Source organism: Vipera ursinii, assembly GCF_947247035.1.
Source record: "Vipera ursinii genome assembly, chromosome: 3".
In the NCBI taxonomy this organism is placed as follows: domain Eukaryota; kingdom Metazoa; phylum Chordata; class Lepidosauria; order Squamata; family Viperidae; genus Vipera; species Vipera ursinii.
In genome coordinates, this window is record NC_139516.1 from 105,172,021 (window position 1) to 105,188,407 (window position 16,387).

At 39.8% G+C, this 16,387-nt stretch overlaps 1 protein-coding gene across 5 annotated transcripts in view; it reads right to left on the reverse strand.

Annotated features, from left to right (window-relative positions):
* Positions 1-16,387, reverse strand: part of SWT1 (SWT1 RNA endoribonuclease homolog) — a 61,248-nt gene that overhangs the window by 17,108 nt on the left and 27,753 nt on the right. For 4 of the 5 annotated variants that reach the window (XM_083359076.1, XM_083359077.1, XM_083359075.1 and 1 more), the window contains 6 exons: positions 15,364-15,506; positions 11,323-11,461; positions 7,791-7,936; positions 4,357-4,565; positions 2,611-2,748; positions 766-832 (listed from right to left, as the gene is read on the reverse strand). In XM_083359076.1, coding sequence (XP_083215202.1) covers positions 766-832; positions 2,611-2,748; positions 4,357-4,565; positions 7,791-7,936; positions 11,323-11,461; positions 15,364-15,506 — 842 coding nt within the window. The remainder of the gene's footprint in view (positions 1-765; positions 833-2,610; positions 2,749-4,356; positions 4,566-7,790; positions 7,937-11,322; positions 11,462-15,363; positions 15,507-16,387) is intronic. The other variant, XM_083359078.1, reaches the window with a different exon arrangement.

Below are 16,387 nucleotides of genomic sequence, written 5' to 3' on the forward strand. Positions count from 1 at the left end.
TAAGCCTATACACAAGAATCTAATCTAGTAACAGTCAGCACTAAATTGGCACTAGATAAGGGTCAACAGAATTCAAGGAATGCTTGACTTGGATCGTTTGTGGCAATGCAAGGACTCTATATTGATGACATGTTTAACTCTGCCTGCATTTCTCCTACAGCTTTGACTAGTAAATCAGTGCTAAGCCAGACATGCATTCCATTAATTAGTATGTCACACTCCCCATGTTTTTGCTCTGTTTGAACTAGAGCAACTCTTTTGTACTCAAGGGACATTGGAGGGGGGAGAACATTTTTTAAGACCTCATTTGAACACAGAGTGTAGCCTTTCATGTTATGAAGTCATAAGGGGAATTTAATCATTCAGAGCAAAATGGGTGCCTGAAGTTTTGCTTATTAAAAGTACTTATTTTGCTGCTTAACCCTCCCCAAGCAATTAATAATTTTGCCTTGTCAAATTCAAGGGTACTTTGTATAGCCAGTGAGTTACCAACCCTGACCGATTTATGACTTGATAACCAAAATGGCACTTTTATTAGACTACAATTCAACAGGCTACTGTTGTAAGATAAATTTAAAACATGTAGATATAGTGAAGTGCATTTAAATAATTTTGTAGACCTTTTCTAAGTACACACATAAACATTATTTTTAAAAAATGTGTACCAGACTGTTTTGAAATCTTTAGCCAAAATTTCTGTCTTTTCTATCATAGATAATTTGGTAACAACAAACATACCAAATACCTGAAAGTTAAATAACCCACCTCATTATTAGTTAAGAATCTATACAAGGCCCAGACATCTTGAAAGCTACTATTTGGCACTAAGACTCTGGAAAAAATAAACAGAGATAGACAATTAAAGGATTTTTAAAACATGAATGTTAAAAATGTTATAGCCTACCTCCCTTCCTGACAATTTTAGATAGATTTTAATATGAGTTTAGATTCTAAAACTTGTCCTGTTCCTACAGAACACTAATCAGCAGGTGAAAAGGTAACTTTGGAAATATTCATACTGTATACCCTTACTCTGCTTCTGTTGGACAAGAAAAAAATATATCACTTTTATTATAGTTTAATCTCTGTATCATCTATATGTCAGACTGTGGGATCTGCCATTGGCCATTAGACTTGTGCAGGCAAATTAAGTCGTACAGCTCAGAGTGGTCTCAGTCTACCAGTACAAGGCTAATCAATTTTGTTTTCACAATGACTCTAATTGTTTGTGTCCCACTTGAGGACACCAAACCACAAACTGAACCTGCCTCAGGCTACTGGATAGTCTGTTTAGTAATTAAGAAGCAGAAGCACTATTTCTATTGTAGGAGGCTGATCAAACCTGAAACAAGGGAAGCTAAAAAGCAGTTGGCTGTTTGGATTAAAAAAAAGGATTCAGGAAATAGCTGATGGAGACAGGAGCTGGTTAAAACAACCAGTCCTGAATTGATCTTTAAGAACTAATTCCTTAAAAGCTGCAAACCTGTCTTAAAGTAACATTTACCACTGTAATCCAACCAGAAAGAAAAACATACAGGAATTTCTTTTGCTTAAAGTTGGAGGAAGACCCCATAACTAACATATTTGAAAGCATTCAGGGTGCTAAAGCAAGGCAGGTTGGATTGCAAAAATGACTGGGCTGGGAGATGAAGCCCGGGAAACCAGACTGGCATTATGGAAACTCCTCAGAAATGTCAAGAGTTGTAAACAATTGTGGAAAGTAGTAGACAATTCCAAGATAACACCTCCCAAAATTAGGACAAGGGAAGGAGAAAGCCACACTAGTAGATCAGGGGTTCCCAACCCCCGTGTCATGGCCCACTACCGGGCCATGGCCTATTTGGAACCGGGCCATATTACAACAGACCGTTTCACACGTGTGCGCAGCTCAACTTGCTCAAGCAGTAGGCCTTGTACAAGTCAAGATGCATGAGCATGAGCTGGCCAGCAGCTCATGCGGCCCAGTTCCCCTCTCCCTGCCACAAGCCAGGCTACCAAGATATCCGAGCCTAAACTATTGAGATAGCTGAAGGATACCATGAACACTTTAGAAGAAACTGAGATCTGCCATACCTGACTGGTTTCAGGCCACACATGCAGCTTGGCAAGGTTTACAGGAACATCACTCATTGTCTAAGTCTGATCAGCTTTCTAACAGAAGTGAATGTATTTAATAGCAGTGAACCAAGTTTCTGAGCTTCCCAGGATTCCCCATCTCAAGAATACATTCCTGGAGCCTGTATATGATTCCCCGAATTATGTAGCATGTTTGCATGGCAGTAGGTATAGAAAATAAGTAGAGTCAAGAGAACAAGTACGGGATACATTGCATGCTACTCAATATACTTGATATGTAAAATTTATGTTTAGTGGCCCTGTCATATAACATCTTGCCTTATGAGATGTTAGTGTCACTGTATCAAAAATGGACAACCTAAGGCCCTTGGCTATTGTCTCTAGAATCTAAAGAATTCTAAAATCCTCACTGTTACTTCACATTCATTATGCTCTATACTGCTCTCTTGTGGCTATTCATGTTTTTCAAATGGCTGAGAAAACACTAGGTTATATCAGAGCCACACACACGCTATTCAATTTATGGATACTCACTGCTGAATTCCAGCAAGAATTTCATTCACTGTGCTCATTAATTTCTGCAGACCCATAAAAGCGTCTTGAAAGGAAGACATATTCGAAGTTGGGGGTATTGCACTAAGATTAGGATCTACTTTTTGGAAAATTTCAAAACTAAAAAAAAGAGAGTAATGTTAAAAAATTAATTACAAATTAACATGGACTCATTTTTCCCCATTGCAATCCAATCCCACCAAATTTGCCAAAAACTATACAGACATGAGATTTGTTCCTGATGATCCCTAACTCAATACTATCACCTCTGTCTAAACCACAGCAGCCAATAGACTTCCCTCCAAAGTATTAAGTGACAAGGCCTAAAAGATATTATATACTTTAAGATTCCAGTCAGTAATAAAGTGTTTAGGGGAAGGCAAATATTTTAATGGTGGCATGTTGCTAGGGCATATTTGTGCTATAGTACAGAGGTCCCCAACCTTTTGGGCACCAGGGACCAGTTATGTGGAGAGAGATTTTTCCGCAGACTGGAGGGGGTGTTTGTGTGCTGGCTGCATCCTGCGGATGGGGCTTTGCTTGTTTCTGTGGCCCAGTTGCTGGCATGCTGCGGCCCGGTACCGGTCCACGGAAATGGGGGTTGGGGACCCCTGCTATAGTAGATATAAGTGGGGAAAAGCCCCCAATGGCTGGTTTAAAAGGAAAAAAAATAACCATGGACATTCTTGGAATGACCAGTTCATTATGTGTGAAATCACTTGCAAAATGAGAGAAAAGCAAACCACTCTTTCCAATAATTAAATAGCAATTTTGTGGCAGAGACCCTTATAAGCAATGAGTTGGACCAGATACACAGGACAGAAACACTAACACAGTGGGGTGTACAGTAACAGAAAGCAAATACTGAACTCTCCAACATGTAAAGGACCTGCTGAAATTTATACTTCCCAGTCCCCTGGTAGTCAGGGATTGGGGAAAAAAGAGAGAATTTAGAGTTTCAGCAGTCCAAACCCAAAATTCAAAGTAAAACTCAAAATATCTAACCAAGGAAGTAAATGAATCTGGAAGCAATGGTTTTAGACTCATCTGTGAACATATAAGCAAAACTCCTTAGTTGAGAAGTCAGCGGTCCCTTTCTAAGAAAGGCTTTTCACCATGAGAAACCAGCTCCCTTATCTGCCTGGGTGATGAGTTGAGTCCTAGTCAATTCAGAAGAATGAGGGGCTTGGTACACAGGGCCCTAATAAGGGTAATATAGCAAGTATTTTCTCTGTAAGATTATTTTTGTCATTCTCTGGCATATCCTTCAACCATCTTCTCCAATCCACCACCACACTTGCCCTTTTTTCAGAACAGCCTTTATGCTTAGTAGGTCCTAAGTGTGCAGACGCTCATACTCTGGTCCAGAGACTTACTCACAAGGAAGCTGCTGCTTTCAAGCTCGTTTCTAAAACTAGTTAATATTACATGAGTTAATATGCAGCCTATTGGTGGCAACACTATATGCAGAAATAATATTGATTCAGTGCGATTCCATATCTGGCACTTTACTAAATTACACAAGAAAATATTAGGCAGGTTTCCCCCCACCCCCCACAAAAAAAAGAATTCACAGTTCATGCTCAGTAGTGGAGCATGTTTGCAAGAAGACATAACACATGAACTTTTTAAATCCTGTAAGGAAAGTTTTATATTAGACTTTATTTAAAAGCATACTGATTTGGGGCTGAATATTGTTTTAGTAAACATTGTTTTAGCAAATAGTACCTGAACACATTGATTCTATTCCATACACTTTCAAGGACAGACCAAATTTCCATGTGCCTATTTTCTTGTGCTGAAGGCTCTGTTAATGGAAACTTATCTCCTGTCTGAGTGTGTTCTGACAAAATCACATCTTCCATTTTTTCACATGTATCATTTCCCAAATTGGATTTCAGGGTACCTTTAGAATTTTCTCCTGTACTTGACTCCATCTTATGAAAACACAACAAAGAGGCAGTAAGAGTACTGCACAAGTAAATGTGCAGCTGTCAATTACAAATATTTGAGGAATGCCACATTTTATTATTAACATCATCATGTTAATAATAAAACCCAAGATAAGTTTTGTTTCCCCCTGCCTTCACAAAAAAGATATAGTTCAGTATACATGGGCAGTTCACAATGCAATTTAAAATCTACAAATAATAAATCTTAACAGAGAAAAAAATAGTAATAGCAAATATTTTCAAATCCTAAAGATAAAATAAATTTATAAACTCACAATAGTGATTTTCTAAGACTGAATATTTTCTAGCCAGGCCTTTGCTCACTATGGAAGCTTTTCCACGTGCTCTATTTCCGGAACATAATAATAGAGCTCTCCTCGAGATATCTGAAAATATCTCCTGTAAATATTTCCAAATAAGGAATTCTTTACCACACATACCTTGGTAGTGATTTGGAGGAAAGATAATTTAGGTGCCTACTTCTTTCTGGTCGAAGCAATTGTGGCTGAGAGGAAGCTAGTTTTCTCATGACAGTAGCAGACCCAATATAAAAATATTTTTCTCTCTCCTCTCAGACAATGCAAGATATCCTTTCTTCTTCTACTTGACTCTTAAATTTTGAGGGAGTCTCTTCTGCTCCCATTCAGAATATACTTGTGGATGCAAGATACTTTCCATCAGAATGACTCTAAATTTGGTTGCTTTTCTCTTTCCATATTTTATTCACAACCAGGACAGAAAAAGAGGCAAGAAGAGAAAGAAGGCACTAGACAGTAGAAGAGAAGCCAATAGGCTATCTAACTGAAGAAAGGAAGAAGAAAAGATTGATAGTGGTGGTGGTAGTGTGCTGCCATTACATGAAACATCAAAAACTGAGCTATTAAAGCAAAATTTTAATGGTTACAAAGGGGGCGCTTTCTTTGCAAAACTGATATTTGGATGGTATTTGGATCTCCCTGGATTCAAATAAGGGGTATAGGAAGAAAGGGAGATACATTTGAGAATTTAAAGATGCCAAAAGGGAAGCCTAATTGGCACAAAAGGAAGGCGAGAGTTAGATTTAAAAATTGAACTTGTCTCTTTTTTGGGATCCCTAAGGATAGAGTTTAAAAATATTTTTTAATGGATTAAGGGGAATCTCTAAAAAATATAACTGATTTTACATTTAGGTTTTAGATCTGTAAGGGAAAACAAAATTAAGCTTCTAGAATATAACTCTGAACTATATTATAGAATTTGGAATGATATAACAAAAGATAGTATTTTAACAATTGATAAACGGTTAAGACGACATATAGAATATATTAGTTGTAATGATATAGACAGAAACTCATCTTGTATTTAACTTTTAAAAGAAAGTTGGTTATTAGAATCGATATATAATAATAATAATAATAATAATAATAATAATAATAATAATAATAATAATAATAATAATAATAATAATAATAATAATTTTATTTATATACCGCCCTTCTTCTGAAGGACTCAGGGCTGTGAACAGGGCAGAGATATAAAAAATACAAAAATACAAAAGTTAAAAAATATTAAACATATGCCCAACTAAAAACAGTAAACAGTAACAGTATATTATAGAATTTGGAAAGATATAATATATGATATTTTGTTATAATTGGTGAATTGTTAAGATGATAAATAAGACATTATTGGTAAAAAAAAGAATGTTTTGAAATGAATAATGTAAGTTTTGTGGACAGGATAATTACTCTTTATTGAAATAGGGAAATGTGGCTTACCCAAAAAGTAAGCTTTCTTCCACTTATCATAGTCTAGATTATTTTATTGCAATTAGGTAAAACCTAAAAGCAGGATATTGATATGTATTAGTGAAAATATATTGAAAATTCTTTTAAGTGATTAGGTCACTATTAGAAATATATTAATTTGATTAATTTGACTATGTTATAACTAAGGGAATCGGAGAGGGAATCCTTGTTGATGTAACCTGAGCAAATAACTTGTTATTTGATATTGTTTACTTTTGATTACCCAACCATCATATTGCTTCACAAATATTTGAATGTAAATATTAAAAAATTAATAAAACTTGTAAGACGGAAAAAAAGAAAGGAAGAAGATTGATAGTGGTGGTGGTGTTGTGCTGCCATAAGTGATTTTTTACTTACCATGTTTACCCGTAAATAACACCTATCTCGAAAATAAGCTCTAGCTTGACTTTTACACGTGCACCCAATATAAGCCCCACCCCAAAAATAAGTCCTAGTTTTGGGGCGAGGCACGTGTAAAAATCAAACTAGGGCGGGGGGGGTTGGAGCTGCCAAATGCACCCCACACCCACTTACCTTAGGACTGCTGCAGCCAGGCCTCCCATGCCCTGACAATTATTGCGCTACCGCCTGAGTTCTTTTGCCACCACTTGAGACTGCATGCCACATGGTGTATTGTGCCGGTGCTGCTGCTCGCAGGACGTTGCGCCAATTGTGCTGATATTCTGCTCGCGGCAGGAGGCCACACAGCACATCATGCCAATCGTGCTGGTGCCGCACTCATAGCAGGATGCTATGAGGCTCATCACGCCGTTTGCACCGCTGCTTATGAGCACAATCAGTGCACTGAGCCTCGTCGCCTCCTACTGCAAGCGGTGGCAGTGGCGTGAGGCCTCCTGCCACAATAGGTAGCAGCGCAACAGGTGTTGGGGCATGGGAGGCCTGGTTGTGCGGATCCTAAGGTAAGACATCTCTAGAAAATAAGATCTGGTGCCTCTTTTGGAGGCAAAAAAAATCTAAGACTGGGTCTTATTTTTGGGAAAACATGGTAGGTATAGAAGTAGAAGGGAAGATGGTATATTGGAAGCATCTGTATCTCTTTCTTGCCTCCCTTCATGCTGTTATTCCAATCTGTCTTCTGTTGGGAACCTAAGAAGGCATAAAGCAATAGGAGTCAGAGCCTAAGGACTTCTATCCCTGGAGGTTCCAAGATGGTCTCCTCCCATATCTTTACAATTTGTACATCACTGCTGTTACGGAAGCCAATCCTTTTTATTCAGCAGTGAAATTTATTTTTATTTTATCCACTGCAAATACAATATTAATTTCCATTTAAAAAGAAACAGTTCAGACACAACTAACTTTTTTCTCTGAATGATGATAAATGTGAATGCTATCAATCTTGTAACCAGGCTTATGCACTTAAAAGGAACTATGCTTGTTAAAACCTAGCCTGGGTTACCTCTTCAACAGTCTTGAGTAATTTTTCCACTTGAGCTAAAGCCCGTGAAAGAAAACCATCATAGCTGGATCTTGATCTGAACATTTCCAGTAACATTTTTGATTCCTGGAGGACATCTCTTAGTGTTGAATATTCAATTATTTTACCTGAGACAGGAAGTAGAAAAAAACGTTGTTGAGTTCTGAAATCTTGGCTACTTTATTAATAAATTTCTAAGAAGAACATATACTAAACGATATGGTTATTCAAGCATAATTGACTTTTTAAAATATGAGATGAACAATTACAAGGCTTAAAACTGGATTAATTTCTATTACTCTGTTTTGAGTTATACAAAATGGTAGAGGAGAAGAAGAAGAAGAAGAAGAAGAAGAAGAAGAAGAAGAAGAAGAAGAAGAAGAAGAAGAAGAAGAAGAAGAAGAAGAAGAAGAAGAAGAAGAAGAAGAAGAAGAAGAAGAAAAAGGAGGAGAAGAAAGACAGAGTTCCATGGTCTCATAGCATTGCCAAAGGAAGCCATCATAGCATAATAATATTGTAATAACAGCAGAAACCGCAGAGAAAAGGGCAAGAAAGATCAAGAATTGGTCAGCACCAGGTGAAGATGAACTGTATGGCTTTTGGTTGAAATATCTGACTGGTTTGCACACACTCATTGTCAAGTATTTTAACAACATATTGTAAGGAAGTAAAACTGAGGACCAGTTAACATATGACAAAATCTATCTGATAATGAAAGATACAACAAAAGGGGACAGTGCCAGGCATTCTAGCCAATTCCTGCTTAACAACAGTCCAACAGCATCTAGTTGTAAACAAGCTCTTTCCATCTGAACAGAAAAGAAGCCCCCTAAATAGCAGAGACTCAAGATAAACTCCCAATTGACAAAATGACTTTGGAAAACTGTAAGAGAAGGAAGAACAACTTGAATGTAGTCTGGACATTACAAGAAGGCATTCCACCCCCTGCCACATGACTGGATGGGTACTCAAGTGCCAAGAAATAACAGAAATCAGTAGAAACATCATAAGCTTTGTGCAAGGATCAATAGCACAATAGAAGACACAGTTGCTGGTTAATGATGATGGACTGGGAGAGGTTAACTTCAAAAGAGGAATCTTTCAAGAAGACTCACTTTCACCTCTACTGTTTGTCATTGCATTGATTCCACTGTCAACAATACTGAACGGGCCAAGCAATGGCTATCGAACATCAAAAACATTTGCCAGGCTATCCCACCTTCTTTACATGGATGATCTCAAGCTGTATAAAAAAACACCATCTGGAATAGAATTGTAGCTCAAAACCATCTATATATACAGCCAAGATATTGCAGTGGAGTTTGGACTGGCAAACATGCCACCTTACCACCAACAGGGGGGAAAATGGTGAAAACTGAAGGAATCAAGATGCCTTATGCAAATAAGAGTCTCAATGAAGATAAGTCAAAATTTTCTGGGTCAGGAGTTCGTGCACTCAGTCATTCAAGCCCTGGTCATCTCACACTTGGGCTACTATAATGTGCTGTGGATGGGGCTACCCTTGAAGAGCATTTAGAAGCTTCAACTGGTGTGGTGGCATAGGCAGTCTCTGAGAGCCCTAGAATGGCCCATGTTACTGCACTGACTTCCAGTCTCCTTCTGGGTACAATTCAAGGTATTGGTTATTACCTATAAAGTTTTGCATGGCTTTATGTGTCCAGGTTCCTTGAGGAATTGTCTCATGTATATGGGACAGGCCCATTCCATTCATACAAGTAGAGTTCCATTCCATTCATACAAGGAATTCCTGCTGACAGGGATCAGGAGAAGAGCCTTTTCTGCTGTGGCCCTGACCTTTTAGAACCTCTTGAGGTGAGATTGACTCTTCCCCCTCCTGACTTTCCACAAGAGCCTGAAGACTTGGCTCTGCCAATTGGCCAGGGGGCCTACGGGGGGACTACCATGCTGGAGGTAGTTGATGGACTAATAGTAAATCTCATCTCCCTGTGTATCTTGCTCCTTCTCATATTTTAATTATGATTTTGTATTTTTTAATCGTAATTTTGTATTCTCGTTGTTACAGTGTTGCTGCTTTTATAGGTCAGTGGTCCCCAACCTTTGTAGCTTGGCAGCCTGAATGGCGGGGGAGAGAGGAGAACTGAGCTGCATGAGCAGCTGGCCAGCACACATACACACAGCTCAACTTACACAAGTTGAGTTCCGTGTGCGTGTGCATGTACGCTAGGCTGCTGCTCCTGCAAGTCAAACTGTGTGCATGGTGCATGCCGGTCCGCCGCTCATGTGGCCCAGTTCTGAATAGGCCACAGCCTGGTAGTGGGCCACGGCCCAGTGGTTGGGAACTCCGTTATAGGTCACCTTGTAGAAAGATGGGCTGAACACCTGGGCAATTCCAATGACTAGATATATAACTGGAATAATAGACTGGATTCAAGTTGAAGGAGAAACCCTAGACAGGAAGACCAGAAAAATAATGACAAAGATTCATGCTCTTCTTTCAGGCAGCAAAGTTGACCGACTCTATTTACCAAGAAGCATAGATAGATGTGGAATGTTGAAGAAGAAAAAAGGGTATTGGAAAAAAATTTGAAAGACAGTGCAGAAGATTTTTTGAAGCTTATATACCATGAAGGCTTATTGAGTAGACAAGAGTCCAAACTGGCCTAAAAAAAGACCAAATGAAGAATAGAAAAGATACACAAAGGCAAAGTATTATATGGCCAGTATATCAAATGGCTAGACCACAAAATAGACAAAGTAATAGAAAGTGAAGAAGCTAAAGTACTCTGGGAACTTTAGTATTCAAATAGATAAGTATATCTAAGCACTCCAGACTTAATAACTGTCAATAAGACAGACAAAAAAGTTTGGATTGTGATCATTGCAACATCTGGAGACAAAAGAGAAGAGAAATATCTGGAAAAAAAATGATAAAACACAAAGATCTGTAAATACAATAACCATGACAAAAGGAAGCCAACATAGTACCAATAGTGATAGGCACTTTGGATGCAATCCCGAAAACATATAGAACAGGGGTCCCCAACCCCCGGTCCATGGACCAGTACCAGGCCTTGGCATGCCAGCAACCAGTCCATACAAACAAGAAAAACCCCACCCACAAGATGCAAGCAACACACAAAACCATGCACCCTCTGGTCAGCAGAAAAATCTCACTCCATGGAACCGGTCCCTGGTGCCCAAAAGGTTGGGGACCTCTGATATAGAGCATCACGTGAATACTACTGGCATTAACAAAACCATTGACAATCAAGTGTAAAAGGCAACTTCTCGTGGAACAGCTTACATCCTGTGACAGTATCTTTGATATTGTTAAATTATAACATCCACATATTCCAAGTTCTTGGGAGGGATTCAATAGGTGCACAAAAATGCAAAATCCAGACTAGATATCTGGCAGACTATGCAACCAACCATAATCAATAATAAAAAAAATAAAACAAGCTTTACATTTTTAATACTGATGACTGTGCCCTTTTGATCTAATTCTGCAAATTAATATAAATACTCCTACCTTTACAAAGATGTGCGTAGAGATATTCAATAGTTGAAAAAAGGCTTCTTGATATAAATTGTCCAAAAACAGCCACCCAGTGTTTTTTGTAACACTCCAACACATTTGCTAGTGTCCAAGGGGGTTTATGATATACTACCTAGCAAAGAAAATAATTTACTAGTCAGATTTCAATATTTTTTCTAGAAAATATAATCTGGCCGCCCTGTTCAGGGTGACCCACTCCCTCCTCAATCAGGAGGTGAGGGAGGAGCCCTTGCAGGGTCGAGCTGAGGAGTTTAGTCAACATCTGCTGGACAAAATCGCTCGGATTCGGGCCGGTCTGGACTCTGACTGGGCAGAGTCTGACGGAGGTGACACAAGCAGTCCTGGTGATGTTATCTGGGAACAGTTCGACCCTGTGACTCTGGAAGATGTGGACAGGATCATGGGGAAGCTGAGCTCCACCACGTGTTTATTGGACCCGTGGCCCTCCTGGCTGGTCTATGCGGCTCGGGAGGAGACACGAGGCTGGCTCCAGGCAGTGATAACTGCTTCTTTGAGTGAGGGTAGCTTTCCTGCCACCTTGAAGGAGGCGGTGGTGAGGCCCCTCCTCAAGAAGCCTGCCCTGGACCCGGCTATTTTGAATAACTATCGTCCAGTCTCCAACCTTTGTTTTCTTGCGAAGGTTGTTGAGAGTGTGGTGGCGCATCAGCTCCCTCTGTTCCTGGAGGAAGCTGATTATCTGGACCCGTACCAATCGGGCTTTAGGCCCGGGTACAGCACGGAGACAGCATTGGTCGCGCTGGTGAATGATCTCTGGTGGGCTCGGGACAGGGGTTGTTCCTCTGTCCTAGTCCTATTAGGCCTCTCAGTGGCTTTCGATACCATTGACCATGGTATCTTACTGTGGCGTCTCAGGGGGTTGGGAGTGGGGGGCACTGTTCTCCAGTGGTTCTCCTACCTCCTGGGACGTTCGCAGTCGGTGCTGACAGGAGGGTAGAGGTCGGCCTCGAGGCCTCTCATTTGTGGAGTTCCTCAGGGGTCGGTCCTCTCGCCTCTCCTGTTCAACATCTATCTGAAGCCGCTGGGTGAGATCATTCGTGGTTTTGGAGTGGGGTATCATCAGTACGCTGATGATACCCAGCTTTTCATCTCTACCCCAAACCACCCCAGTGATGCCCTCGATGTGATGTCCCGTTGCCTAGAGGCGGTTCGGGTCTGGATGGGGAGGAACAGGCTTCGGCTCAATCCCGACAAGACCGAATGGTTGTACGTTCCGGCATCTCGGGAAATTCGGTCCATTCCATCTTTAACCATGGGGGGTGAGGTGTTACCCCCCGTAGATAGGGCTCACAACTTGGGTGTCCTCCTGGACTCACAGTTCAGTTTGGAGGACCATGTAGGAGCTGTGACCAGGGGGGCTTTTGCCCAGGTTCGCCTGGTGCGCCAGTTGCAACCCTATCTGGACCGGGATGCCCTGCGTACAGTCATTCATGCGCTCGTGACCTCTCATATAGACTACTGCAATGCTCTGTACATGGGGCTGCCCTTAAGGACCACTCGGAGGCTTCAGCTGGTGCAGAATGCGGCTGCGCGAGTTGTGATGGGGGTCTCCCGATACTCCCATGTAACACCTCTTCTCCGCGAGCTGCATTGGCTCCCAGTTGCCCTCCGGGTGAGATTCAAGGTGCTGGTGATTACCTATAAAGCCCTAAATGGCATGGGTCCGGATTACTTACGGGAGCACCTGCTGCCGGCGTCATCTTCCCTTCGTCCTGTGCGCTCCCACAGAGAGGGCCTCCTCAGGGTGCCGTCGGTCAGAGAGTGTCGGCTTGCGGCCCCCAGGGGGAGAGCATTCTCTGTGGGTGCGCCAGCCCTTTGGAATCAATTACCGGTTGAGCTCCGGATGGCTCCCGACCTTCGCTCTTTCCACCGGGATCTGAAAACCTATTTATTTGAACAGGCCGGCCTGGTTTAAGGGTTTGGGTTTTTTAAAATTATTTATGGTTAGGGCTTCATTAATTTAATTTACGTTTAACTTTTGTAACTTTTGTAGTGCTTTTATTGCCCTGTACACCGCCCTGAGTCCTTCGGGAGAAGGGTGGTATAGAAATTCAATTATAAATAAATAAATAAATAAACATGCCACCTACATCAGCTAGGATACTTAGCAATTGTATAAACTCCTCCCTGTTCTGACCGACAGACATATAAAATAAGTGATAGAATTTGATTTTGAAATAGGGTTAATAATACCACAATACAGTCTCTTCTAATATTTTATTTTCTTCTTTAAAGACAAATTATATCAGGGGGACTTATTTTCATCCTGAAAGATTACAAAAGCTTGTAACTCTTCAATTTGTCACTATTGTGAAGCTATGAAGTTATTGTCAAGGTTTTACAAAACATGTATTGTTAGCAAAGAGAAGATACAAGTCTGTTAAGATAAGAATATTTGTATGCCATCACACAATGTAATCCAAAAGGCAAAAATGTGGAATTGAGGATAAAATTCATCTTCCTGAGATTTTCAATGTTATTTAACCTATGAAGGTGTCATTAACAAAAAATACCAACCTAAATCAGCTGTCACAGATGGCTAAAAGCTGGCAGAATTTTGCCAGTCATGGAGAATCAGGAAATCTGAAGAGCATTAAATAATAAGCAAATCTGGCATTAAGAATGCAAATTTGTAATAGATTTGCTCATTTTGCTTACATAACCCATGGGCACCCTAATTTGATAAGTTTCAGATTATCTTAAATCCAAAATACACTAAGCATGAACACAGATTTTTGATGAAGGTTTCAAAGGTGTTATTTCTGCACAGCTGTTAGAACTTAGCATTTTAATTATTTTTAAACACATCTTTTTTAAAGGCGTATGACCTTTGCAGGATCTCAATGGCCATGTGATCAAAATTTGGGCACTTGGCAACTGGCATGTATTTATGACAGTTGTACTGTCCCAGAGTTATGTGAAACTCCAAGACTTCCAGTGAGGCATTCTAGCATCATTTCCTGATCTTCTGTTTTTCCTAGTTCTTTGCAACAACCGTGGTCACTACCAAACACATTTGCTTCCCTTGACCAAGTTTCTGGTATTGTCTTGCTTTGGCTTTTTCTGTCCCCCAAATCTTTCTCTTTACCCTACAGCGATGAAGTGAGGTTCAAAAAAATTAATAGCATCTGATAGGATGCTTTGTAATGTATGGAAATTATGTGCATGTAACCAAGTTGTACCAAAACTGCTTAGATGGGTGACAGGGCTTGGGGCACATCTCTGTGTCCTATGCAAAGGGGAGTTTACTTTAGAAAAAAGAAGAAACAGGTCAGAAAGAAACTGTCAGCCTGACCATGCTCCTTGTTCTTCTCCAGACTCATACCTAATTTAGGGAATTGTATTTTGGACAGAAACAAGCAATGAGAGTTAGAACAAGATTGCAGTTAAAGATTCTTCTAGTGGTGGAAAGAGCTGACATAAATGATGGTAATTGTTCTCATTCTGCACCCACCTTGTGTGCTACTTTGTGAAATGGATTCTGAATGACAGCCCCATGCTGTATAGCAACAATGGTTTATATGTGCAGAAAATTCTGCTACAAAAAGGAAGCATTCTAGGGGTACTTTCAGAAGGCGCACTTGAAGTGACTTGAGGATACTGTAGTAGAGGCTTGTTGGCAAATGTGCCAACAAGACGTATTTCAAATTTTGATACAAAAAGATCTACTATACGGGAACAGCATTTAAATATAAAATATACAATCTAAAAATATGAAACAATTTGCTGTATGCCATAAAGTGAAAATAATCTTGAGAGTTTGTCATCACAAAAAAAGGGGGGGGGAAGGAACCTATCAGTCTTGCGGCTAGCAGAAACAGCTATATCAAAAAAATCCTTGCCTTTTCTGCTTATAGGAGCAGGATGCCTACTTGCACCAAATTGCAACTAAAATTGGAGTTAGAACGCACATAAGTTCATGTAAGACACACTGATGCATTATACATGAGTTCCCTAAATGGACATATATTTCTTTTGAATAGTGAAAATATTCACCTCAATCCATAGATCTCCAAAAGCAATCTTTAGTTCTGTTTCTAAAATAGAAGATAAAACATCACCCAAGCTTTTTTCCATATCAAAAATAACTTCTGAAAGATGATTAGTAGAATTATTTTCAGTCTTCTTGGCATATTTATCTGTTAATGAGCAAAACCAAAATTAATGTTTCAATTCAATTACAGTTTCAGTGTATTAGGTATAAACATAATTAGGCCATTAGCATGATCCTGGGAAAAGATTCATGTGGTAAAAGGAGGTGCAGGCTGATGCCAAGACAACTTTTTCCTTTGAAAACTGAAATGCTTCCCAGTCTTCTTGGCTGATATCCTGACCGCACTGTCTAAGCTCTTCCATATCGAAAACTACTGTATTGAAAACTACTACATTCAAATTATCTCTGATACTCTCCCCTTTTGCATATCAAGGCTCTTCAGTAATTCTTCAACTTAACTGAGGAACTCTGCTGATACCAAAATATAAATTATTTCTCCAAACAAATTCATTGCAATTAGTATAACTTTGAAGTGTTTTTCCCCTATACTTAACAACCATTTCTTTTGTTCCCTAACAGTCATTTAGAACAGCAGTCCTCAACCTTTCCAGCTTTGTATACTGGGAGCGGAGGCGGTGTATGTGTGTGAGGGGATGGTTTTCTGTCAGTGGAGCTGCACACAGGGTCCATCACTTCTACACTTGATTCTGAACGGGCCACAGCTTGGGGGTTAGAGACTCCTGATTTAGAGCCACAAAAACATTAAGCCAATTAAGTCAAGAATTTTTGTCCAGCTAGAGTTAGATTTTAATGTGGCATATACACTGTGGGCACAATTATTAAGCAAGTTGTATTTTGGAGGATTAATTTTCTTATTGAACAACTACAGTGCTCTCAGTCAATCCAAAATGCTAATAAACCTCAAACCTGAATATTTAAGAAAGTAAAAGTGAGATTTTGGCTTTCTTAGGAGAACATATATGTGTGCACAATTATTGGGCAACTATCAGTGTACAGAATTATCAT